The sequence below is a fragment of the Dermacentor variabilis genome, chromosome 1, assembly GCF_050947875.1.
Source record: "Dermacentor variabilis isolate Ectoservices chromosome 1, ASM5094787v1, whole genome shotgun sequence".
NCBI lineage: Eukaryota > Metazoa > Arthropoda > Arachnida > Ixodida > Ixodidae > Dermacentor > Dermacentor variabilis.
Window position 1 is genome coordinate 237905545 of NC_134568.1, and position 27486 is coordinate 237933030.

At 46.5% G+C, this 27486-nt stretch overlaps 1 protein-coding gene across 2 annotated transcripts in view; it reads left to right on the plus strand.

Annotated features, from left to right (window-relative positions):
* LOC142560132 (retinoblastoma-like protein 1) overlaps window positions 1-27486 on the plus strand; it is a 119007-nt gene that overhangs the window by 62500 nt on the left and 29021 nt on the right. For both annotated transcript variants that reach the window (XM_075671976.1, XM_075671986.1), the window contains one exon: window positions 16317-16496. In XM_075671976.1, the coding sequence (XP_075528091.1) occupies window positions 16317-16496 (180 nt within the window). The remainder of the gene's footprint in view (window positions 1-16316; window positions 16497-27486) is intronic.

Sequence of the window (27486 nt, forward strand, 5' to 3'; positions counted from 1 at the left end):
ATCAGTTCTGTTTATCTCTGCAAGAAGGTAGCAGAAATTTCAAATGCTTCTTGTAAGTCCTAAGAGGTGGCAGCACCTCCCAGTACACATGCATCATCATCATCATTATCGCGCGAAATTTCAAACGGAGGGTCGAAACCGTACCCGCACGGCAAAGACCTTGCGGGACAAAAAACTGGCGCCGTACATATATGGCAGAAACCTTCAAAGGGTTAATAAGCTAGTTACTATCAGCTCTATATAAATCCCTCCCAACTATCAACTTCATATAACCGAATTTCAAAATACATACCTTGTTGTCGGAGATCTAAATGCACATAACTCTTTGTGAGGAGACTTCTGTTGCGATGGAAGAGGGCGGTTAATTGAAAGCTTTCTCTGTTCATCTGGGGCATGCTTATTCAATAAGAAGGAGCCGACGTACTGTAGCGTCACGCACAAGACCTGCTCCTCAATTGACTTAAGCATAGTATCCAGCACTCTCCTGCCGTACCTCGAGTGGAATGTTATTAAGAACCCTTATGGAAGTGACCACTTCCCGATGGTTCTAAATCTCACAACATAGGATGAATGCTCTGCACATCCTGCTCGATGGAAGGTTGACTTGGCGAACTGGGAATTATTCCAAAAACATATACGTTTAGACAGGTAGGACATTCCAAGTCTTAATATAGACAATGCCGTGGCTTACTTGACAGGTTTTATAATAACGCTGCCACGAAAAGCATCCAGCAAATGAATGCACTGTCTAATAAACGCCGCATCTCGTGGTGGAATTATGAATGTCGATAGGCAAGGAAAAAACAAACAAAGCTTGGGGACTGCTATGTGACTGCCCAACTGCTAAAAACCTCATTAATTTTAAACAAGCAAAGTAGCAGGGCAGAAGAACATGTTGACGAGCTAAGAGAGATAGTTAGAAGAAATATATATCCGGTATTAATTCATACACTGGTGAGAGAAAGGTCTGGAACCAAGTAAAGAAATTAAAAGGCTGACAGTCTCATCCTCTACCCCTAGTAAATACCGAAGGAGACGGCCTGGGAAATCGGGCAGATTTTCTACGTGAGCACTTCGAAGAAATCTTTAGTGCATCGCACTACAGACACATTTTCCGGCGGTTCAAGGAAAATCCAGAGCGACAGCACCTTGAATGCAAATGTGGAAGAAATGAAGCGTACAATCGCCTGTTCAGCTTAGCTGAACTTGAGGCATCGCTCAGTAGTTGCATAGCATTCTTATCAGTGCTAACCCTAAGACTTGGCACCAGGTCATGGAGGAAGGAAACTGAGAAGAGGCCCTACCCCCTCCACGCACTAGGAGAGAAGTGGGGAGGAAATGACGTAGTAGGTTCTCCTTTTTTTGTGTGTGCGTTTCTTTTTTTTATTATTTTTATTTGCTGCAGCGGCCACGCCTTTCGGGCCACAATGGCGGCTTTTTTATGGTTATGGGCGCTCACACGTGTTTCTCGGTAGGTTTCGTACCGTGGCAAAGGCGCCGTGCGGGCAGGTTTGTGTTGGTCTCCGTGTTTTGTTGCGGTGTGTTATCTGGACCGTGCTCTCCCAGATGTTGCTGTGGCCAGATGGGACAGGAGGAACTAAAGTTCGTGAAATGAACGCGCATGCAACGCTGTACGCAATGTACCTCGCCACAGCAATTGCAACGGACGAAGGAATATCCGCGGGAAATTTTGCCCTCTTTGGCGGAATCATGCTAACGTGCCATCGCAGGCCGAAACCGATGCGTTTCAGAATCTGTACAATAAATGCCTTGCAGGTCAGTGATTCCTGCGTTTCACAGCGCATATGGTGCATATGGTGCAAAGTGTATAATAGCTGTGTCTTACCAGTACTCAGCTACGGGGCATAAACCTGGAGGCTTACGAAAAGGGTTCTACTCAAATTGAGGACGACGCAACGAGCTATGGAAAGAAGAATGATAGGTGTAACATTAAGGGATAAGAAAGGAGCAGATTGGGTGAGGGAACAAACGCGAGTTAATGACATCTTAGTTGAAATCAAGAAAAAGAAATGGGGGGGGGGGCATGGGCAAGACATGTAATGAGGAGGGAAGATAACCGATGGTCATTAAGGGTTACGGACTAGATTCCAAGGGAAGGGAAGGGTAGCAGGGGGCAGCAGAAAGTTAGGTGGGCGGATGAGATTAAGAAGTTTGCAGGGACGACACGGCCACATTTAGTACATGACCGGGGTTGTTGGAGAAGTATGGGAGAGGCCTTTGCCCTGCAGTGGGCGTAACCAGGCTGATGATGATGGTGCAGTTGCGGCACGTAGAACATACATTATGAATTCATAGTTTGTGTTTAGTAACAACTTGCTTTTGTGCATATTAAAACACACCTTACTTAACTGTTGCTTGTTGCTCGCAATACTCGCGACAGCACGAGGTCTTTTAACCCTTTCGCTGTCGAACCTTTCTGGCCGTGATGCACCCCCAGTGTCGGCTTGGTTTCAGGGAACGAGCATAACAGAAAATGAACATAGCAATTTATTTTTTATTATGATTGGTATACAAATAACATAGTCAATGCAATATGCACATTTCAGTGTTCTGCAGCTGTTGTTAATAAACATCATCATAATCAGCCTGACTATAACATCATTCAACATCCGAATCTGACGATGCGGAACTCATCTCTTCCTTGCATGAGACTGTCAGAGTCCGAATCCGAGCTTGGCTCGTATTCTGAATCGGAAGAGCCACCGCTCCAATGAGCAGACGAAGGTCCCGCCGCGCTCAGCCATCCGAAAGTAACCGCGCGCAGTGAGGATGCGCTTTCAGTCGCTCGCACAACGGAGAGAAATGGTATGTTGTGTGATCAAGAAGACAGAGGGAGATGGAAAAAGGCTAAAACAAAGTTCGAAGGACTTTACGTTTACTGCTGCAAGTCGGAAGCGAGGGTGCGCCGAGAGAGCAAAAGCAGCAATCAAGTCACTCTTTTCGAAGAGGGAACGGCGCGTGCCCCTGAACTTGACGCGCCGTAGCAGACACACCAAAAGAAGAAAAACAAAAACCTTCAAACCAGCCAAGAAGGCAGAACAACCCTTGAACCCATAACCACACGCGCGCGACGCATGATCCAGCCAGCGAACGCGGAGCCACCGCGCTACTCAGCAAAGAGAGTTGGGGGAGTGGCATTCGCACCGTACTCTTCAAAACATGTACTAACACAGATCGGGGCGAAAATATGAACTTGTAGAAAGAGTCAACAGATGGCGTGGCCAGTCCAGGAGCACCAGCTATGTGGTCAGGTGCAAAATTTTGAACGCACAATAGAGAACATACCAGTACGTCAGTGACACTGAGGGGGGGAAGTGCGATGACGTACCGGTACGTCCGTGACAGCGAAAGGGTTAAGCAGAGCGCGTTCGAGGTTCATGCACACGTGCACAGGTGTACCCTAATACACGTGCTGATAGAGCGTTACGCAGAATATGTGCATTTTGCTACCCTCGGCACCATGTGCCTGCCAGCCGACGCTTCATCCTGGAAGAGGGGAAAGAAGCGGCTGCTTTGACTTAAAGGGAAGCTGAAACGGTTTTCAATTTCTATGAATTGCTGGGATTGGGAAGAACAGACCTTCCGAAATTTTTTTTTTCGTTTTGTTAATACACCGCGCGGAAATCGCTTTCTAAATCACCCGCGCGGACACGCCCCCATCGCTTCCCGGAGTGCCGGGTGAGGACGTTGGCAGAGGAGAGAACCGGCGAGAGTGACGTCATGGGCGGAGACCGAGCCAACCGAGCTGCGGACCGGCGTGCTGACATGTGCTGGCATGCCTCTTTCCGTCCTGCGCTTTACTGAACGACGCTACGAGAGATTGCCGCCGCCGCCGCTCACGTTTGTTTTGCGATTTTCGTAAACTGTTCTTTCCTTCTGTGCTGCGTGAGTGCCTACAGCCAAGGGCGCCCAACATGCCCTCGTTCTGTGCAGCATTCGGCTGTGCGAACACAGGCGGGCGAGACGATGTGGTGTTTCACAAATTCCCGGAGGAAAAGAAGCTTGCAGCGCAGTGGGTACGTGCGGTGAGGAGAGATAAGTTCGTGCCGACGAAATCAACTGTGCTGTGCTCGGACCATTTCCGCTACAGTGACTATCATCGGAGCTTGACAACGATGCGGGCAATCGGTATTCCAATTAAATCGGCGCGACTGAAGCCCGGCGTTGTTCCGTCTATATTCTGCTACAAGAAAAACACCTCTCCACCTCCAAAAGCGGCCTTCGCCAAGAGGAGAAAGCGTGAGGTAAGGGTTTTAATTTGCACACGGGCAATTTTTTACCAGAAGATCACCTTAGTGTCAAACAAACGGTCTACGACGAAGCGAGGTGGAGGCACAGCCGGGAATAGGCACCTACGTGCAAAGTGCTTGCCATAGTTGCTTGCCATACCATAGAATGAATATTGCACATATAATACCTCTGGTCATCTCCGGATGTGTATGATAAGCAACTTCCATGACTGTACCTCACAGCACTGCATGTGCGCGCTTTGAAACGCGGCACTTATGTTCGCGATCGTGTATCAACGCTGAAAAAACTACGGGACTTTAGACAAGCAGCGGCAAGGTGCTTGACATCGCGGAATTGCACCCGTGTAAATCTAATGAGAAGTTAGTGCTTCGGGATTCTTCCAGCAGCATGTTCCCAGTGACACTTTAGCGCATTTTTTCTCCCGTCACTGCAACGTGCAGCTACATGAAAAAAAAAAAAAAAAACATACGTACCAGCTAAGATTTCCAGCGCGCGAGAAGGTGCACACATCGCTCTCGCTGTTGGCACACTCAATATCGTCGTTGACTCTGTTGCCGCCATCGTTTTCCGTATCGGCTGTAGGTTCAAACATGTACGGGGACAATACAAGCTGTCGGAGACAGCGAGAACGTTCCATCTTGCAACTCAGCTATGAAGCCAGAACAGCAGAACCGCGTGCTACCAGAGAGAAAGGAATGGTGCTACGCTCTGAAACGGAGACATGCGGCGGCGCCGACCAGCGACTACCGCCAACGACGTCACAGCGGCCCCGACCAATCACGGGCAACAGCGGCGTTCGCGCGATGCCCTGAGGCGCTGGTGCGCGTTTTCTTGGAAGAACAGCCGCTTGCGTTTGTTTCCGCCCTTTTTGAACCAGATATTCGTGTTCAGGGGACTCAAAACTGTAGAATGCCGCGGAGAACTCATTTTTTTCGAAAAGTGTTTCAGCTTCCCTTTAAGGAACGAATCCTCCCTACCGCAGGCATATCTTATATGTGCGCGCGAGAAGCGCAGGGAATTGAAGGTTAGCGGATGCGCTGCAAGAGTGAGCAAGGCTCCATAGAATGTACGCCCGTGAACACATCAAACGGCTGTTCAATGGTCGCATGTAGGCCGGTTCTACGAGCGTACTGTTCTGCACCATGCGCCGGCTATCGCAAAACTTCCCGTGATGCTTCACTTTCTGTGGTAAGAAGGCACCTCAGGCCGAAGTCAGTGAATCTAAACGCGGAGTCAGAAATGACATTCTGCCTCCTCGCCGGTGTGCTGTCGTAGTGTTGCGCGGCCACCCGAAGTTTGTTCAATAAAGCACGACGATTCCTCAAGCGAGAATGTGTTGTGCTCATAAACTCCAAATGGCTCGGTGTGTCGTACATGTCTCCAGTGCGTTCTTGCAGTGCAGTGAGAATGCGTACATTTTTTGCGTATCGCCAGACGTCTAGCTCGCAAGTCCGTCTGAGAGCCCCAGGAAGCCCAAGCTGAGAAAAGCAAGCAGAAGACAGCGATAAAGGTGACCTTTTAAAAACACGCAAGAACTGAGCAGCGGCCGGTACCTGCGGTTGATGAGAACAGTTCATTTGGCAAGCCTTATAATGCATGCTTATTTTATGAAAAGCCGGTAAAAGCGGCCTATTCGACCTCACGGCCATATTTGCGAAGTTCATTATGAACTTCTTTCAACAAGACTTCGGCAACGGTAATACAATGAGACATTGCAATTGTTTAGTATTGCTGCGAAGCGCGTGTGTCCGAGCAGCCCCTTAGCGCGCAGCGCGGCGTGGTTTCGCGAGAAATGTAAACAAGAGAGGAGAGCTGGCCCGATAGGCAGAGCAACGCCACGAGCAACGCCAACTTCCGGCTTCACTTTAGCTTCACAAAAAGTGACGTCAGGGCCTCTCCTGAGTTTCCTTCCTCTGTGCACCAGGTAGTGATCGCATCATTTATGAATCGCTTTTCAATGCTATGTGGGCAGTTGGATATATTCCATCTGCTTGGAAAGAAGCTATTGTTATACCCATACTACTTAAACAAGCGAAGGACCATCTCTGGCCAGCAGTTACAGACCAATAGCTTTAACAAGCTGTCTGTACAAGCAATTTGGAAAAAAAAATGATAAGCCGACGCCTAATCTGTTTATTAAGAAATAACAAGATACTAGACCCCTACCAGTCTGGTTTCCGAGAAGGTACGTCGGCGACAGACCACCTCGTTCGCATTGAGGCCAACATCAGGGATGCTTTTATACATAACAGTTCCTCCTTTCAGTGTTTCTTGACCCGAAGAAGGCATACGATATGACATGGCGTTTCGGTATTCTTTCGGACCTTTCTGCAATAGGTGTTCGTGGTAACATGCTGAACAAAATCGAAAGCTGTCTCTCTGATCGCACATTTCATGCAAGTGTGGGCAACAGTTTGTTTAGAACATTCACCCAAGAGACGTGTGCTGCAGGGAGGCGTGCTCAGTTGCACACTCTTTCTCGTAAAAATGAATTCACTTCATGCAGTCATTCCACGCACCATGTTTTATTCTATATACAGTGAAATCTCGTTACTATGAATTCCACATTAACAAACTTTTCAGATTAACGAACTTTTCAGAAATCCTCTGCTGACTTCTTATAGGTTCAATGTAAAAATATTTCAGTACTACGAACTTAAGAATATTGTACTTTTCAGAATAACAATCATTATTCAGTTTCCCTGTAATGTTAACAATGCCTCAGTACTACGAACCGAAATTCCGAAATCTGTGGATTCTTAAATTTCCGTGTATCCTTCATGGCAGCCAAAACAGTAGGCTAGCATACAACAAGGTACAGTGAGCGGACGTCTCCACCCATGTGTTTTGAAAACCTGAGATGACACCCAAGAAAAAAAGAATGTGGGCCAGCGGAGGCGACGATGCATCAGGTTTTGTGAGTGCATGCTCCACCTAGAAGTGTCGCCTAGCAGCAGAGATGCGTCTCTTCCTTCTTTCACCCTTTTTTCTCCGCATGCCTCTTTCTTTCGTGCTTGTTTCTGCGGCTGTACTACCTAAAGGCGCAGTGAAATGTAACCTTCGTACTCGCAGGGATGCCACACTGGTCGCACTTTGCACTTCCAGACAGTGTCGTTTACGCACTTCCAGACGGTGTCGTTTACACGCGCTTGCGCTTTGACGTAGTTCAAAGGTCTGCCTCGAGTGAGACAGTTGCGGTGTCTACGGCAAGAAATGTGAAAAACAAACAAAGGCAAGAAACATTGCGCTTTGGAGGCGACATGGAGCTACCTTTTTGTCGGTAGTGTTCTCAGCTTCAGCGTCTGTTTTCCGCACGTCACTCTTATATACTGTGCTCCGGTGGTGCATGGTGGCAGAATCTGTGGAAAATAGCAACAGCGCGTGCCGAGAGAGAACAGTGACGTTTTCGTGGGTAGCTGATATGGTGACAACTTATGAGCTTATGGGTTGATGGGCGGAATGGTTAATTTTGGGGCTTTCACGGTAACAATGTTTCAGAATAACAAACAATTTACCGGGGTCCCCTGAAGTTCGTGCTATCAAAATTTCACTGTATGCCGACAATGTCCAGATAGGCTTTAAATCATGCAACATTGCTATCTGCAAACGCCAGATCCAGCTTGGTTGATTAAAACGGGTTTAAACTGAATACACAGAAAAGTACTTACATGCTCTTCTCCAAGAAGAGAGGCGCAACACCAATTCCTAGTATTTTTATCAATGGAGATGAACTCACTGTCAGCAGTGAACATAATTTCTTAGGTATTATCTAGGATTCAAAAATAACGTTTATACCCCATATCAAGTATCTCAGGATGAAATGCATGAAAACAATGAACCTTCTGAAGCTTCTGTCACACACCACATGGGGTAGTGACAGGAAGTGCCTATTGGACATGTACAAAAGCCTTATACATATGCGTTTAGACTATGGTGCCGTGGTGTACCACTCTGCCGCACCGAGCGCATTGAAGATGCTGGATTCGATTCACCATTTGGGTATCTGCTTGGCCACAGGTGCATTCAGGACAAGTCCTGTGTGCAGCCTCTACACTGATTCGAACGAGTGGTCACTTAACTTGCAGAGGTCATACTCTAGCTTTACATATTTTCTGAAGGTACATGCAAACCCTGAGTATCTGTGTTACGCTACTATAAATGATATGACATGCACCACACTGTTTCGCAACCGACCCACGGCAAAGGAGCCCTCCTCACTGCATGTGAGGAAGCTCAATGATGAAATGGGTGTCCCACTTTCAGAACCTTATCTAAAGGCCTTGGCAAAGCTCTTACCTCTGTGGCAATGGCGGCTTATTAAATGTGACGCGTCGTTTGTTCATGTTACAAAGCATGCTTCAGAGGAACACAGCCGAATGCACTTTCTTCTAGAACTCCAGTTAAAGTACTCATGCCTGGAATTTTATACTGACGCATCGAAGTCCCATGCTGGCGTGTCTTTTGCAGCGGTTGGTCCATCATTCTCAGAATCTGATGTTTTGCACACAGATACAAGTATCTTTTCCACTAAGGGATATGCAGTAATGTCCGCTGTTAAATGTATCTGGAAAACCAACCCACCCAGTGCCATCATATTCTGACTGTTTGGGTGTAGTAAGGTCCTTAATGTCATTCCTCAAAAACAAAAATCCTGTACTCAATGAGTTTTATTCACTTATGTGCACATGCGTGCACATCAAACCAGCCTGTTGTGATCTGCGGGGTTCCTGGCCACAGAGGCATCAAGGGGAATGTGCTGTCGGAGAGACGCTGACAGTCTTACATGTCCTGGTGGTGTGCCGTGAATCAGTAGCTGAAAGAAAAAAAAAAACATTCCTCTAGTTTACAAACAGAATATTCCTCTTCATCCGGCAATGTTCATTCATGTGGACTCATTTTTCAGGAGCAAATCACTTAAAATATTTAAATGATGTTCATTCATTACAAGTATGATGAATTCGTAGCATAACCTCTTAACAGAGGCTACTGCTGCAATAATAGCATTTGTATGGCACATGCCTCCAAAGCTTTGCATCTAAGGTTTCTGATGAGGCAGCAGTGCCAGTTTCACGTTCATACCATACAAGACCATTCTTTTAAAGCATATCTTTTACATTCACTGAGCACATTAAAGCTACAGTAAAAGCTCGTTAATTCGAACCGCAAGGGGAAGCCGCTTCAGTTCGAATTAACGAAAGTTCGAACTAATTAAAGTGATGGAGAACAATAGTACACTGCGATTTGGAAGCAGTAGGGCATGTCAGAAATTTGGCGTGTCAGAAAGTGATGGCGTGTGCTGCGGGCACACACCATCTTCAAGTCGTAGTTCTGGGTCCGACTGTGCCACACCACCGATGTCCATCGAAACGAACGTTAGCCTAGGCTTAACACCATCATAAAGAATCGCGATGGCCGGTACATCCTAAGCTGAATACAGACGTGCACAACCGATGAAGACTGCCGAGACAAAGACGCTGAACATGTGAAGGTGGCGAAGGCCCCGATTCGTCGGTTCTTGATTGCAAGCGCAGCTGCGATGCACTTGATTCGCTGTGTTTTGGTGCTTGCCGCACCATCTGCCACACAACATTAGCAGCTACATTGCAAGGCCTCCAAGATTTGCGACGGGCAAGAAGTTTCGGAGATCACGTAAAACGGAGAGGAGGCAGCCGCTGCTGCCTTCTGGCCGATCCCGCGCCGGTTAGATTTTTCCAGATTTTGCCTTCTCTCACCGTTCTCTCCGTTCCGGAGGCGATGCAGTCTTGTGTGTAGGCAGTAGGCGCGTTTCTCTGTCCGTGTGCCAGGCGCCATGTTTAGAGCCGGTACGGTGGCACGTAGTTCGAATTATCCGTGGCGGAACCTTCTCGCGTTCGAATTAACAGGCTTTTTTATACATAAACTTCTGTGGAGCTTGGCTGGACCAAATCGTACAGTTTGAACTATCCATAAATTCGAATTATTGAAGTTCAAATTAACGAGCTTTCACTGTATTGTCATAATTTTAATACATTTTGTTTTACACACTGCACAGCGACTCTATTTTTATGCCCTTATACAGCCATATTCCATCAATACTTTCAACTTCATTGTCCCATTAAATACTCACTTGCATGGTGCTCTTTGGCCAGACATGGCCCTTGTGCCATTAAACTTCACCTGTCATCATCAAGCAGGCTAGGTGACTGCTTTTCACCGTCCCATTTCAAAGGGAGTGCCATTAAATCAGCATCATCATAGTTACCATTGTAATGTGCCATTTGACATGCGCACCGCAAAGGAGATGCCATCATTATCATCGCCATCATCAACAGCAATGTACCGTGCCATGGGTCAAGGGATGTGACATGTGTGCCACATAGTCTGCGTACCTGCGTTTGCTCTTCTGTACACATTATGGTGCCTCCTCGCAAGGGAAGAACCTGAAGAAGCGATTCGTAGAGCTATGCAGGTGGCTGCAACCAGGCAACATCAAGCTCAGCAGACCGCTGTGCAGAGAGCAAGACAAGCCGCAGCTCACTGTTGACAGTAGGCAAACAGTTCAAATGGTTCTCGTGAAAACAACGCGAAGATCTGTAGTGCCGAAAATGGAGCTCCTATGTAGCTGCTCCTACAGCTTACACTGTGACTGTGCTGTGTGTGCTACGCAGGCCTGTTGCTTTTTCATTTTACTGCCTTTCTTTTCGCTAGCTTTCACGAAACACAGATGGCCTTTCGCCACTTTCAGTGCACGGCGTGTGTGCGCATGTAAATTAAGGAACATGTACTAGGCCCCGGTAACGGTCTCGTATACGAGACACTCATGGCAGGTGAAATGAGGGCTCAAATCACCACAGCAATGTAAGAAATAGCTCTGAATGGCTGCTGCCAGTATGCTGATTTGGTATCTAGGTGCTCATAATGTGACCGGAGACGGCGCATGCACACATGTATACCGTATTTACTCGCATAATGATCACACTTTTTTGTAAATAAGAAAATGCAAATTCAGGGATGATATCATTACGCGGGTTGAATTCCCCACGAAAAGAAACACTTTTTTTCATTCTGCATTTGCTGCGGGATGACAAGCGGGCGGCTGCCGCTGTCAGTGCAGGACACGAAAACAAAAATGGCGGCCGGCGGAGCAAGCCGAACACGCCGAGCGTGATTATTTTTCTTCTCGTGAGTACATTATGCGCATTGAAACACTTTTTTCCGTATCAGTAATGAATAATATCGTTGATATCGGCAAGTTTGTGACAATAATGTAGCCATATCCACTTTGAGGGGACAGAAAAGAAACAGCAATGGGCGCGCTTAGCTACCAGTGACATAGAAACATATGGCGGGCATGCTGCGGAAACTGCGGCATTTGTCTTCACTGCTATCCTAACATGGCACGTTTCCGCTAAGGGTGGGCGAATATCTTAGCTACGTTACAAGCGTTGGCGTATGAATAGGGTACACTTCTAATGTATCAGTGTAAACGAGGCCACTATCGTTTCCGCTCTTGATTTGTTGCGTGCCCATGATTGCAGACAAGAAGAATTGAAAGGCGCCCTTTATGTTGTTGTTGTTGACCAAAACCATTATGAAGCCTACAAATAATAAAGCTGAGGCAAGTTTGGTTGTAGCTTTTTTTCCTTCATGGAAGTGCGGAAAGTGATGAAAGGAATGAAATGGGGCATCTGCTTAAGAATGTTGGGTGCGTGCAGATCGCTTGGTATGTCTTCAAGAGTCGTTCACGTAGCATTCGACAGATGGTAAGTGCGATCATCATTAGCTAGACTTGGCACATGACATACGCTGCGACAAGTTCAGGGTGCGATCTTTACACAGGAAAGAAAAAAATCAAATTTTGACGACAAAATTTAGGGGTGCGATCATTACGCAAGTGCGATCATTATGCCAGTAAATGCGGTAATTAAGAAACGTGTAATATGTCCTGTACAGCAACCGCCACCGACAGACCTCCCAGACGACGCGTGCTACTCTGGTGCCATTTCGTTGCCATCGTTGCCGGACTACAGTTTTCTTCTCATGCTTTCGCCAAAGCCTCCTCTGATTTCCAACCACGTCTTTTCTTTTTTTTTTTTTTCTGCACCCACCTTCCTACTTCCTCCTTGCTTTTTTCATCCCCCGCTGTGCTCCGCATTTGCTTTCATCTTTCACTGTGCTCGTTTGCTCGGTTACGCCAACGCTGTCACACACCGCATGCACAGGTGCCTAAGAGCTGCACTTTAAAACAAATGACAATGATGAGTAGGCTCATTCCCATTGCCTCAGCCAGCTATACAGCTATGTTGGAGCCAAGAAGCCTCATAATGTTTACATCATGAATGGTGCCTTTCCTTCTCTCTCTCAATTTGTCTTAATCAAAGCAACGCTTTCTTTGCGAATCCTCTTGCACTTTCTTGACTGTGGCTGCTGTTAGCAGCTGCTGTCTTACCGAGTAGCTCACAGTTAAAAAAGAAAAATTGAATTGCATGCCCAAAAGTACCTCAGCATAGCATCTTGATTCATTGGGACACCATTGGGACACAATTGCACCTATACTTCTATCGTGCTAACACCAATTAGTTCTCTAAGATGATTGCCGTATGTGTCACATTGTGTAGCACGGGTGCACGAGAGTGCATGTGCCAGTTTCTTGTACGTTAAAGATGCAGGAGTAAATTGTGGCAAATTTATAGCATTTGATTAACCTCTTTATGAAACCTTCACAGGTGTATGTTGGATCTGCATAATTTTTTTCTATTAACTTTTTATTGTGTGGTACACTTTGAATGGTGGTTTCATGTGCTCTGTGTTACATGGCTATTCCCATGTTGTTTTCATTGTGGCTGGCTCTTAGTGGTATGCTGCATCATTACCTGATGTCTGACTTGCACATATGACCTGTGACGTATTAAATGAAACCTGTGACATTGTCTTAGCTGGTGAGGAAACTTGCTGCTCTGAGCATGAGGGCACACAAGCTATCGTTTGTTTATTCAATGGTTTTCACGGTGTACATGGATGTAATATTTTCTGGACACAATTGTCACCACATGGTTTATGCAATTGGCTTGTACCTGGCAAAGGGCCTTGAACCCTTTAATGATGGCACATCAAAATATTGGAAAAAAAATATATTTTCTATCTAAATATGCGAAACACATTGAGAATAAGCATCCGAATTATCGAAATTCGACTGTACTTAGTATACCGGTCGCATATTTGCTGGTAAGCTTCCTAGTTCTTTTCCTCCACTGTGAATCAGTGTTATTCCTGTACAAATATTTGAACACTCTAGCAACCCATTTACTAGCTCCCACATTCCTAAGTTGTCCTTCAAAGTCAATTTTACATTGAGCTTCCCTCACTTAAAAACTTTTCAAGCCCATATCACCCTGCACATATGCACAGTGCCCTGCACGGATAAATGGATGGACGGATGGACAAATGTTATGAGTGTCCCCTTTCAAACGGGGCGATGGGTTGCACCACCAAGCTCTCATTATGTTATTGCCTAATGTCCTGCCTATGTTTAAAAAAAACGAAAGAAATAAAATAAACACACAACGAATTTAGATAACCAAAGTTTCTGAATCCCTATGTGAACATAATTTTTGTATGCCTCCATTGTTTGTAGTTTCTCTACTTTTCTTCCATAAATCTTCCAATTGCCTCTTACTAATCTCAATTGAGGACATGTTTACTTTCCCCCTGCTCTGCTGAACCCAAGTGCTTCAATGAGGCCAGTGATTCCTAAACCGAGCGCTGGGCAGATATCTTCACATTCTAATAAAACATGCTCTATCGTTTCCCTAGCTTTACCGCAGCAAGCACATGCTTCTTCTTCCTTCCTATATCTCGCTTCATAAGTGCATATTCTAAGGCATCTTGATCTCGCTTCAAAAAGTAATGAGCTTCCCTTTGAGTTATCATCAATTGTTTCTTTCCTGATTTCGTTTTTTCCTCTTAAGTAGTTATTCATGGCAGGTTTCTTTTCCATTGCCGCCACCCATGAGATTAATTCAGCCTCTCTGACTTTCCGCTTGGCGTTCTTTGTTGCTGTGTTGCTTACCATACAGGCTGCATACTTGCTGGTAAGCTTCCTAGTTCTTTTCCTCCGCTGTGAATCAGTGTTATTCCTGTACAGATACCTGAACACTCTCCCAGCCCATTTACTTTCTTCCATATTTCTCAGTCATTCTTCATAATTAATTTTACTGATGTGCGGACGTGAGTGCCATCTGGTGGTGCTTCAAGGTGGCTTCCTCCTGATGCTTCTGCTGCACCCTCCTCCTCCAGTTTCCTCCTTGCGCTTTCTTCACTCTCACTGTCTTTCATCTGCTGCTGCGTTTGCTCTTTAATCCTTCGCTGTGCTCATTTGCTCTGTTACACCGAGGGACGACGCTGAGGCATACTGACGCTCAACGCAGGGATGGGCGCCTTAGAACTGTGCTCTAAAAAAAATGTTTCTGGTATGTTGCCTCTAGACGACACTTGTCAATAATGGGTCAATATATTAAAGGGACACTAAAGGTTACTATTAAGTCAACGTGGACTGTTGAAATACCATCACAGAAACCTCGAAACGCTTGTTTCGTGCCAAGGAGAGACTTATTTTAAGAGAAAATGCGTTCTGAAGCGTCCGCGTACCTCTAGCGCAGTTCAAATCGCCCGCCCTCCGATCGAGGAGTACTGACATCATGGTCTCATAGTGACGTTGCGCCATCGGTGAGTAGAACGGCGTCCGCAGACGGCGCTACGGCTTTTCTGCGCAAAACGCGAACGCGCGGCCAGAAACAGAGCCAAGACAGAGCCGACAGCAGAGCGAAAGCGGGAGTATGGTGGCTAGCGGAAGGAGAAACGAATTACGCCCCACATTACGTCCCACGGCACACGGAGAGTCCGTTTTCGTTAAACTATAGGCTGCGGCGAGCTCGCAGCGTGGTCGGCGTGGTCTATGAGAAGCGACGAGCCTTTTCGCACTCTGAACAGGGCATAAAATTGTGCGAATCGACGCAAAACTCGGCCTAGAAACGTGCTTCGCCACAGCCAGGGCTCAATACGACCCAAGCTGGCACGACCCAGATGTCGTTTCCCGCACCGCCACCAGGCGCCGCTACTATACCTCAAACTCCAGCGCAAGACGCCCATAAGCTGGTACTTCATTCTTTGACGCTAACTTCGACGCTCGTCGCTATGGACCCTGACACCGACAGATTGGCTCGCGATGGTGGGCTCAACTTCAGCGATTTGAGCACCGACGAGCGCGACCTGCTGCTGAAAGCTCGCACTGCCGGCGTCGTTGCGTACTACGACGGCGGCCTCGAGACACCGGCTCTCCGGAGCAGGAAAGCAACGAGGGCTTCCCACGATATCACATGGACGTGGCATTCTCGCTGCTTGTTCCAAATGAAAGTTTCGCGAGCCAGCAGAACCCTCACAGCACGACGCGATAACGAAACTACTGAAACTCCAAAGCGTGCGCGGCGCAGAGTCGAGCGAAAACGAAACCTTTCGAACACCCATATTACTGAAGGGCAACGTCAAAATGTTATTTTTTCTTAGAATCGAATAGACGTAGACAAGTAGCATTTTTTTCCGTCTTATAATCGAATGAAATGATATTTTTAATACGAGTAGTTGAGTATTAGTAACACAAATTATGAGGAGTCCTTTCGTCATCGGGCTAGTACCGGAATGTCGCTGGGGGGTCTCAAATCGTGTCATGCATTTACCTCAATTTCTCGGTTACTAAAGCTCTGTTCGCGATTTTATTGACGCCTTAGACGTTCTAGAACATTGCTCTACCACTTTAACTTGAGTTTCTGGTAACCATTTGTGTCCCTTTAAACTAGCTGTCACTATATAAAGACATAGTGCACTGCTGGGTATGTAGTCGCTCATGCTAATTTCTAATGGGGTATTAAACTGTATGTTATTTGAGGAAGACATTAGCAAAACATTTATGTCAGCATTTTTGTTTTGCTAGCACATTTCAACTAAAGAATAGATAATTGAGGTTTTCTTTATCAAAGACGTTTTGTTTAACTTGCTCTTTTCTTGACCAGGTATACCACTTGGCAGGCGTACGATTTCAAGACCTCTGTGCAAGGCTAGGAATCCTGCAGAAAGACATCCAGCTCAAAATATGGACATGCTTTGAGCATTCTATTGTCTGCCACATTGATCTCATGAAGGACCGACACTTGGACCAGCTCATCTTGTGTGCAGTTTATGTCATCACTAAAGTAAGGCTGCGTTTGAACTTGTTAGCTCTCTTTATCTTTTTTTGTTCTCTATGGTGCATTACCATATAGACTCGTGTAATGGCCACACACTTGTAAGGGCCACACTGCCAACTTGGCAGCCCAAAATTTGGAGAAAAGAATCCAATGGAGAAGCAATTGTGTTCAGTGCCCCGATGCTGTGCGCTCGCATCAGCGAATTTTCGTGTGCTGCATACTTCTACATGCCGCTACTAGATGGCAAGAGCTGTGCGTTTACCTCTGATGCAATGGTACATCCGTTAACTTGAGGTGTGCACAATTTTGACCAAAAGGTTCAGTCCTATGTAAGGACTGCACCTCAAAAAAATTGTGAGTGTGACCCTTACATGACTCTATACAGTATGTCATTTCTCAAATTGTTGCTCACCCAGGATAATTTAGAACAAGAATCTGAAGCTTGTGTCAGGCCTTGAGTTGGAAGCACAATCCATTTTTCATTAACACCTATTGTTGGCTGAGTTGAGCACTGTGGCATGTCTAGAGTGCTGGAACCAGCAAGTTACTCAAGACTTGGGATAACTTAAGAAAGTGAGGTAGGCAGGCACTACCTTAGAGGTGCCACATGGGCCATGTGTGTGTGATTACTGATTTAGATTTGGCAAGAGGGTATGTTCAATAAAACTAGGTTTTTTGTAATGAACTTTCAATAGTAAACATGTGCACTTAAATTGCAGTACTTTGCATATGTATTTGTACTACTATTGTACACATTAGTACTACCTGCAGACTGCCCAGCCTCACACAAAAGCAATGTTGCTTGTGTGGGCTGGATACATAACTGTGACGTGAATGCATGTAACAAAGATTATTATTATTGTTATTGTTGTTGTTGTTGTTATTATTATTATTATTTATTTATTTATTTAGTTATTTCGCAAAGTGAGAAAGCCCTTGTTTTGGAGATCAAGCAAGAGAGATAGAGATAAAACATTCTTATTGAAATGTCCCTGCTGGGTTCGAAAGGGGAGGCAAGCAAGAATTCTTTAGAATGTGGCACTGCTCTCTCTAGTACACACAGATAAATATGTAGCGCTCGGCATGGCATTTGAGGCTCCGTCTGTTGCCAAAGTTATAAACTGCACAGAGGGTGGAGAATCAAATGCTCATTAAATTTCTCCCAGCCATGGTTCTCGCTTACTGGCCTAAATACGCTAGAAGTGAGCTTGAGCCCTTGCCTTTTCGTTATATTTATGTACTTTAGGATTATTGTAAAATAAACACATCAGCACAGTAGCTAAAAGCAATAAATACAAAAATTGATAATCACTCAGATAACCAGGTTTTATGCAAATAATCATTGGTGAAAGTTCTATGAATTCCGGTGGCTTGGAAATCCTTCATTAATTAATTTATTTATTTTGTGATACTGTCAATCCCATCAGGGATTTTTACAGGAGTGGGTTAGAAGGGTCTGTAGACGTTGTAGTATAGGCATTTACATAAGAATACAAAAGGGTACTTAGTTAGTGTAGAGTTTCATGGACCTATGTTAACAACAATAAGTATGACAAAAACATAACGCACACAGAGCTTATTTCAATTACATATGATGTTTTGCAAAGAGACAAAAAGGAAGAAAAGAAGGATAAGCATATGGGATATACAATTGATAGCATCATCCATCATTTCACATCACAGATTTCAAAAAACATTTGGTAATTAATACAATGATAAAGACAATGTTGATAACATCACTTAGTCGTGAGTGACAGTACTGTTGGGCCAACAAATTCAACAAATTTGTCAACAGTGGGCTGTGCAACTACCGTCTGGGCTAAAGCATTCCAATCGCGAACAGCTCGAAACATTCAGTGGCAGCATGCTGGTATGTGACATTGTGAATGACTAATTTGTGTGTATTACTAAAGGCCTGTTTATCACTGAATTACAGCCTGGGATTACACAACAGATGGGGCTGCTTACCACCAAGCACACTATCTCCAGCTGTTTCAGACAGGCATAGAAAAAATTGTTGCCCTTCACTTTTGGCATTTACCTGCAGTAGCCACGTAGCTATGGTGTTGCACTGCCGACCTCGAGGTCGTGGATTCGATCCTGGCTATGCTGGCTGCACTTTGATGAGGGTGTAATACAAAAACACTCATGTACCTAGTTTTACTTGTGCATGAAAGAACCCCAGGCAGTCAAAATTACTGTGTTTGCTTGAAAATAGGTTGAACACAAACACAGTGAAACCTCGTTAAACCGTAGTTGGCCGGAGCTTGGAAAAAGTATGTACTGATTTGGGGGACGTGGCTTTCGTATAGAGAAAAATGACCAAAAAAATTGATTTTTTGAAAAGCACATATTCCGTTTCTATAACTCCTTTTCTATCTGATTCCGAAATATGAACGTTGAAAACCGTGTAGAAGTGCTTAAAAAAATTTTTTTAGCTGCCAACGTGACGAAAAAATTCCGCAGAAATAACAAAAAAAACTTTTCAAGCCACGATATCTCCGCAACGGCGCAACCAAGTGCCGCCATTTTGCCCGTGTTGGAAAGCGCATTTCTCCGTCTTTAAATTTGCCGCGCCAGCTACCTCCTCCACTCAGAAGCAAGCACTCAAACAGCAAATCATTCAAGGCCATTCCAAGGCCTCCAATTGGCCACACCCGTCACGTGGCCAATTGGAGCTTCGCCATTGGTCTTGTTGGCGGTGCGCGTCTACTGCTACCGCGCCGCCGCGGGCAGGCCGCGCCTCTTGGCGTGCGATGTTTGTCTGTATGTGTGGTGTATATTTTCAGAAGCTTACATCTGATATCGCCCGTGACTCGTGCGTCTGACAATCACCTCGCATTGTTCGTGAGCACGTATGGAGCGTAGTTTCGGCAGCAGACTCCACAAGTGATAAGCGCCTTCTCGCATCTCGGCTCACCAGGGTCGCCAGTACTTGCGGAACGTACCTAACTTGTGTTGTGATATGCACCTGTGTACATATTGGTTCACTGTCAGTGCGTGGGGAGCATAGTTTTGAAAGTTGGTTTGGGTTGTGATACGCTACTCTGGACATACCAGCATGACGCATTCATCAGTGCTTGCGGGGCGTAGTTTCGGAAGTTTACTGGTGACCATGGGTCGGCGACCGCTGAAGTACAAGACAGCTCATGCTTACGGCACTCATAAGCAAAAATCACCGACGGTGAAATAGACTGCTTCAAGGTCGCGTGGTAGTACTGTGCAGCATAGCGCAGAAGTCAGACGCGCAGCTGAGGACTCCACGTGCGGGCAAGATGCATATGCGTGCCGATGGTGCCGTTCAGGAGCCGCCGCCGAGCACTTCACATATGGGCAGAATACCTACTTGTGTTGACGATGTTGAGGAGTCGCTCACTTCTGGCACTTCTGGCACTTCTTACGCGGGCGAAACATCTCATGCGAGCAGCAGTGGCACCGCTGAGCTTGTCGTGTCGCGTTCCACATCATCGGATGCATCCAGCGATCGCGCCTCGGATGTGTCCGATTATCGTCTCGGCACTTCGCACGGTGTTGCTACACCGTCTACAAGTACGGGCGGCACCATTCAGGCGCGCCTGGAGTCGCGTTTTGTATTGGCCGAAGCATCCTGGGAGGTCGCTGCGAAAGTGCAGGCAAAACTAAGTTCGGTGTCGGCGACCGCGCGGAAAATGGAATGACGGGTGAAAGCGAGGTGCTTGCCGGTACGGAACAAGCGGCGGAGTTTCTCATCGTTCAGTGGCTGCCTTGAATGCGCTTCTCGGCTAATCTTAAGTGCCAGCAGTGCTCCCAACCAGGTCTTTCAGTTCAGCTGGGAACAAGACATGGATTAGCAGCTCAAATGATGCTAACGTGCGCGTTTTGCGGCGCTGTCGCGAAGGGGTGATCATCGCCGCGAAAGGAAGGTCGCAAAATTTTGATGGGAATATGAGAGCTGTACAGGCTGTTAAAAGTATTGGCAAAGGGGCAACAGCTTTGACCGATTCCTGGTCAGTAATGAATGTCTCCCATACAGGGTTGCATCATAAAACATTTCAGAAACATCTCAAGGCTGAGTTCAGACCTGCCAGTGAAACAGTTGCTGCCAATATTTTTTCTGACGCTGTGGTGGCACTGCGCAATGTTTACAGGGAGCTGGACCCTACCTTTAATAACAACGTAACAGTGGTTTATGATGGGACATGGTTAACATGAGGCCATTCATCCCACATAGGTGTCGGCACTGTAACAGAATTTTCACAGGACTGGTGCTCGACTCTGTGGTCCTATCAAACCGATGCCATGTTTGCACGCTTGACCCCAAAGAAGGGGATGAAGTTTATGATGATTGGAAAGCATCACACGTCTGCCATAAAAACACAGATGGGAACTCTGGCAGAATGGAGGTTGAAGCAGCACTGACTCTATTCAGGAGGTCCCGCAAACCAGGAGGTCCCTGGTTTGCGATATGTACAAACATTGTTTGTGATGGTGACAGCAGAACCTTTGTAGCACTCTGTCAGGAGAAGACTTATGGATTAATTCCATTTACAAAGGAGGACTGCATTAATCATGTCAAGAAAAGGATGGGGACGGCTTTGCGTGCTCTGATCACAAAAGGCAAGAAAGGGCAACCTCTTGGAGGGAAAGGTGGCCTCACTCAAGATTTAATAAAGAAACTGACGAATTACTATGGCATGGCTCTGCGTGACAACGACAATGTTCAAGACATGCAAAAGGCTGTGATGGCAACATATTAACATATAACATGTACCGATGAAGCGTATCTTGACCTTTGTCTGCAGGGGCCCCAAAGTTGATGCCAACATCAGGCTGCAGAAGCAGATAAGAAGCCTCCACCTCCTCACAAGTACCGGCTTGGAAAGCGTGCTTCCGATGCATTGCTGCCCGTGTACCAGTGCCATTCTGACATGCAGCTCCTCGGCTGTTGTCTAGGGAAAAAAAACCCAAAACGCTATTCATTCGGTCATGTGGTCGCTGCTGCCAAAAGGTAAAAACGCATCATTGCTTGCGACAGAAACAGCTGTCCATGAGGCAGTCTGCAAATACAATGCTGGGGCCCGCCGTGCGTATGCTGAGTATTGTGCAACACTTGGACTGCAACTGGGACAACATGCTCTTCGCAGAGCAGGGAAAATGGATGTCTTGTCGAAAAAAAAAGTCAAGCAGGGCACATCAAACCAAAGGCAGGGCACTCAAGAAGCCGCGCACTGAAAAGGACACAAAAGATTACCACCCCGGTGCCTTTTGGTAATGTAAAATCTAAGGTACAACTTTGAAAGCCTTTTTCTCAAAATGACTTTTCTTGCTTCCTGCTTTGCTTGTACCACTGACTTCTTCGTGACCACTAGGTCTATTTCAGTTTCGTTTATTTCCCTGTATTCTTGGATGTACTGTCCAGGGCATGACACTCTTGCTTTTGCAGTTTGACTTTACTACGATTAACGGTTCAGCTACTTGCTCACAGCCTGAACGCCTGTTGTACAGTCACCTCTTAAAAAATGAGAACTAAAAAAAAAATTGCATTGCAAATAAAGAAATCTAAGAGTGTCATGGCCTCAACCATTCATCTTAGAATGCACATTGCTTTGCACAAGTGTTCTGTCATATATTTTAAGTGATTCAGACTTGGAACAAGGCCAGAAGGAGAAAAGTATGATTAATAAAAACTTTCTAGAGATATCTTTATGAAATTTATACAGTAGTATCACAAAAACGTTGCTGATAAGTCTGCCAATTTTAATAAAAATCCACGAAGAAATAAGAAAGTTGTTATCGAACGCCACGTCCCCCCTGAACCGAAATAGCATGAGATTGCCCACTTACCTGTCAAAAACGGAACTCGGGGAGAGTACAGTGAAACCTCGTTAAACCGTAGTTGGCCGGAGCTCGGGAAAGGTACGTACTAAACGGTAGTACTGTTTAACCGAATAGCATGAGATCGCCCACTTACCTGTCGAAAACGGAACTCGGAGAGAGTGCGATGAAAGGGGAAAAAACATGCAGTATTTATTCACTTCGCGCGACAAAAGCGTTATTTTCGTTTGATGCCGCGGCGGCCTAGCACGCCGACGACAGCGGCCTCAAACTTACTCAAGCTGCGTGCCAGCTTTTCAGCCGGCCCCCTCTTCTCTGCAAACACTCGCATGGCAGATTCCTCGTTGGCATTACGTATTCACCTTGCACGTGCGCAGTAGTGCTGCAGAAGTCCCGGGGGCACCTTTTTCATTACGGGTGCCGGAGTTTGGAATAATTTTCATTTGGAATAGAGTTACGTTATCGCACCCCTATTGTCGTCGCGACGATTGCATTCATGAGGCTGACGCAATGCGCAGCCTATGCCACTGTCGGGCCTGAATCGCCCGTGCTATCGCTTTCCGTGTCGTCCTCGTCACTGTCGCTAGTCGACACTTCGGCAACAACAGAGGCAACGATGGCGAAAAGTCGAACCTCGTAGCCGACATGGTAACACTGAACTTAGTGTCACACATTATTTCCCCCCTTTCTCTGGCTTCTGGATTGGATTGGCGCGGCTCGCTACGTGCTTACGCGCGCTTTTCTGAGCGCAGATTGATGTGCGCCTGGTGTCAGCACTAGGCTTTTATACAGTCGCTTTTTCGAGCGCAGATTGGTGTGCGTCTGGTTTGTGCACTGCGCTTTTATACGATCGCTTGTCGCTGCTTTCCTTTTCTCTGGCTTGATTCGGTGCGGCTTGGTGCAGGCGCGCATACTTGGTGTGCGCCTGCTTTTTTTTTTTTGCGCTGGTCTTCGAACACATCGCTCGCTGCTCACACTTATATATAAGGAAGTGCTGCGCCGCGGGCGTACCGTGTATGTAAGCGCGCCAGAAAACTGCGCCTTGTTTTCCATTACTTTGTCATGTACCTTACCACTGGGTAGCACCGAGCGATCGCTTCTAACAAACGCAGAAATGAGTCTTTGCAGCGCGTCTGGCCATTAATTGACTCCCACCACAGCCATGTGAGGTGCGACTCCAGCAGCGGTGCAGTTACCCTGCAGCCGGCGGAGAGGAGGTGGCGCTTCAGTTTATTAACTTGCTAGTTTTTGCGTGTGAATGCCCGCGATAGCTCATGAGGTCGTGCGGGACGAGCTGCTGGCGCGACACCCACTCGGTGGCCCCGAAGGATTGTGCATATTGATGAACGCCTCCTTCGCGGCAAGCGAAATTCCCGGTTCAACGTTGGCTGCAATAATGGGGCCTACCGTCGCCGCGTCTCGTCTGTCGACCTTGAATAGTCGGAACTGCCCGGTGGTCACGCAGGTCATGCCGAATACCCATGGTCCAAGGTCTGCAATGCCGCCGTGATTTTGCCGGCTCGGCGGAACCTTGTCGCCCGTCATCAGGCGGCCTCGATTGAATGGGCCGCATACAACTGCATCCCGAACTTAGTGGATGCTAACGGAGTGAGCCTCAATCTGCAATGGGAAACTAAACCAGACAGCATGAAATTTGTGGACCCGATCATGGGCGTTCACACGCAAAAAAATGGAAAGTTATTGGCATGCAGAAAGTGAAGCGCCACCTCCTCTCCGCCTGGAGTCGCACCACCTCACATAGCTGTGTTGGGTACAGTGGCGTAGCAACAGGGGGGGGCCGGGGGGCCGTGGGCCCCGGGTGCACGGGGCCAGTAAGGGGGGGGGGGTGTCATATACGTCTGAAAACACCCGAAAATTGTCGATATCCTCGCCTTCCTCGACTACACCCGGGGGGGGGGGGGGGGGGTGACAGAAGAGCTAAGGGCCCCGGGTGCCAGACGACCTAGCCACGCCACTGGTTGGGTAGTCAATTAATGGCCACACGCGCTGCAAAGACTCATTTCTGCGTTTGTTAGAAGCGATCGCTCGGCGCTACCCAGTGTGAAGGTACATGACAAAGTAATGAAAAACAAAGCGCAGTGTTCTCACCCTTTGCTTTTGTATGAATGTTTCCCGGCATTGCTGCGCGCTTACGTACACGGTACGCCAGCGGCGCAGCGTTTTCTTATATATAAGCGCGAGCAGCGAGCGATGTGTTCAAAGACCAGCGCAAGAAAGCAGGCGCACACCAAATATGCGCGCCTGCACCTAACCGCGCCGAATCAAACCAGAGAAAAGGAAAGCAGCGACAAGCGATCGTATAAAAGCCCCTTTAATTTAAGCTTCGCCTTTAAGAGTGGAATGAGATAGCATTCAAAGATCCCGGACTGCTTCTCGCACTTCCCGGCCCACTGTAGCATACGTAACCATAATATTTACCGGGAAACGCTGGCCACGAACACTGTGCATGAAGGTGGGCTTTCTGGTAGAAACGCAGCCTCTTGCATGGGCTACGATGCAGTAAAGCCCCTTGATAATTTGAAAGTAGCGACACTCTCCTCCCCGCGGCGCTTTCTTCCTCGATTCTCCTCGCCATTTCTCCTTGGCTCCCGCGGACGGGCCGCAGCATTCTATGGAGACGCATTATTTTGGGCCAGTTGCACAGCGCAGTGGTGTTGAAAATTTTGAGAAATGCTGATAACTGCAACAATAATTTAGCTGGAGGGAACGTTTCTGAGGAGGTTGGTTTTTCCTAACGCCGTATGAACAGGGCATACTGATGTAAAAGGAGCGTTGAGGCAAGTTCAATACTGCAGACAATTTTTCTGCCACATGATGAGATGCTTTACTTTGTGCGTCTGAACTAGTATTGCTTGTGGCACATCCACTTGCGGGTGGCTTATTAAGCCAAAGCCTTAGATCTCTGCTTCAAGGTCGCATTGTGAGGTATTCAAAATATCACGTGACCCAAGGAATGCCGGAAGCGAACCAAAGCATGTCCAGACGTGTGTAAGATATGATTGCTGATTAGCAAAGTTAATTAATGATTGATTAGTGATTGTATTAATATAGATTAAGGTTATTAAGGAGGAATAAGGTGTGTTAAGGAGAATGAAGGTCGATAAAGGTGCATTAAGAGGGTGTCTACCAACCGGGAGAACCGGGAATTCCCAGGGATTTTGAGTAGTCTGGGGGAAAACTCAGGGAAAATTAGCTGTAATTTTATTGAAAGGGTCAAAAGTCGCGGTAATGCTGGCTCGAGTAACAGACAGGAATCGTAATGAATCATCTTTGACGCCCTGTCTTCAGCTGGAGGAGTTGCCAGTGTACAGTCAAGGACGAACTTTCCAGGTGCCCGATAATTTGGACGGCTCCGCGGCACCACCACATACCCCATAGAGTCAATGTATCAGAACGTCTGAAACTTCGGACACAAGAACCCTTCACCGTCCGATTTTCTGGACTTTTGGATGTGACCGCAGGTCCGAAACGGCATTAATGAAAGCCACCACCACTGCCGTTTTAATTACCTCGCCTGCTCGAACCGGCGCTCTTGCACGCAGATCCGCTGGCAGCCGTAGCCACCACTGCGGCAACGCTAGACCTAGCTGCTTCGACGTTTGCTATTGAGCTTCTTGCCGTTGGGTGCCATGTCTTTCTTTGAAAGAATTCGCTGCTGTCAGCAATGGCACCGACTTTGTGGTCCTCGCGATTGGCTTACAAGCTTGGAAAGCACGGTGCGTTGCATAATGCCGGTTCCCGAAAGTCAGCTTCCCCTCTCTACAGAAATGTTGTTCGAAAAATTGGACGTGGACTGTGCAACTGACCAAGAAAATGCTTCAAATAGTCTGTGGGGCGAACGAGTGGCGGAAGGAGGACAAGAACAGAAAGGACCTACGCATTGAGGAATGAATGGGAAAGGAAGTGTGCTGCTGCCATTTTGAAAGATCTTGAGCTCAAAAAGCGAAGTGTAGCCTGAAGCGGAGATGCAGTTGTCCCCCTTGATCCTAGCCAATATAAACTACCTAAAGTAGTGAAACACAACACTGAAGCATTGTGCGTGGGCTGAGAGTATGTCAGGACAGTTGAGGTTGACTTACGAGCTTTTGAGAAATAATCTCAATTGTGACAAAGTTTGGGCCTCATGCCACTGACATGCTTGCTATCAGTTGATAGAAATAGCTCATATTCGAAAATATTTGCTTCTGTCTGCATTTCCTTTTTATTCTTATCTGAGAATGTCCGACTTGATTTGCAATTTTTTTTTTCGAAAACATTTTACTTGCTGTGCATTTTAGAAACCCATCCCTTCTATTCTCTTTTTGAATAACATGAACATTACTACTTAGTATTCAAATTGGATTAGGTCGTTTTTTTTTTTCATATGCTTACTAAGGTGACAGCATCAGGCGATATGGTTTCAGCCCGTCTTGACGTAAAACATAGCTCTGCATCACTCAGGGAATTTTGCAAAGACACTCAGGGAAAACCTGGAAAACTCAGGGAATTCGGAGATGTCAACTTGGTAGACACCCTGATTAGGGAGGATTAGGGCAGATTAAGGTGGATGAAGGATTACAGTAGAATAGGATGAAATACGTTGCGGTGCTAAACATTATTGCCTGTTGAATATAAATATTTTTTGCATTACTACTTTATGACCACAATCACGATTGATTACTCAACCTTCGTAATCAAAGCGCATTGATGCAATGATTTCGGCCCGTGTTAAATCAATAGAAAGGTGTTTTTAAACGTTCGCTATTCAAGCGAAGATTCCCGGCCTCCGCCTAGAAGTCGATATCAACCGCAAGCGTGTGCAATCATGTGAACACCCCCTCCCCATTTCCTGTATCCATGAGAAAACCAAATAATAATCGTCGCCCACTCATGCGTGCGTGGAAGTGCAGTTCAAAGCAAATTCCAAAAATCCAAGGTGTCCTTGGGTATCGCCTAAGAGACTCAAATGTGACTCTTGTAAAGCCTACTGTAGTTCACCGTAATCTACCTCCATCACCCTTCTGTCACCTTAATCCGTCCTAATTGACCTTAATCCTTTCATCCACCCTAATTCTTTTTAATACGCCTTAATCATTGATCATGCACCTTAATCCTCCTTTATACACCCTAATCCACCCTTAATCCCATTAATTCACCTTAATCTTCTTTCACCCACCTTAAT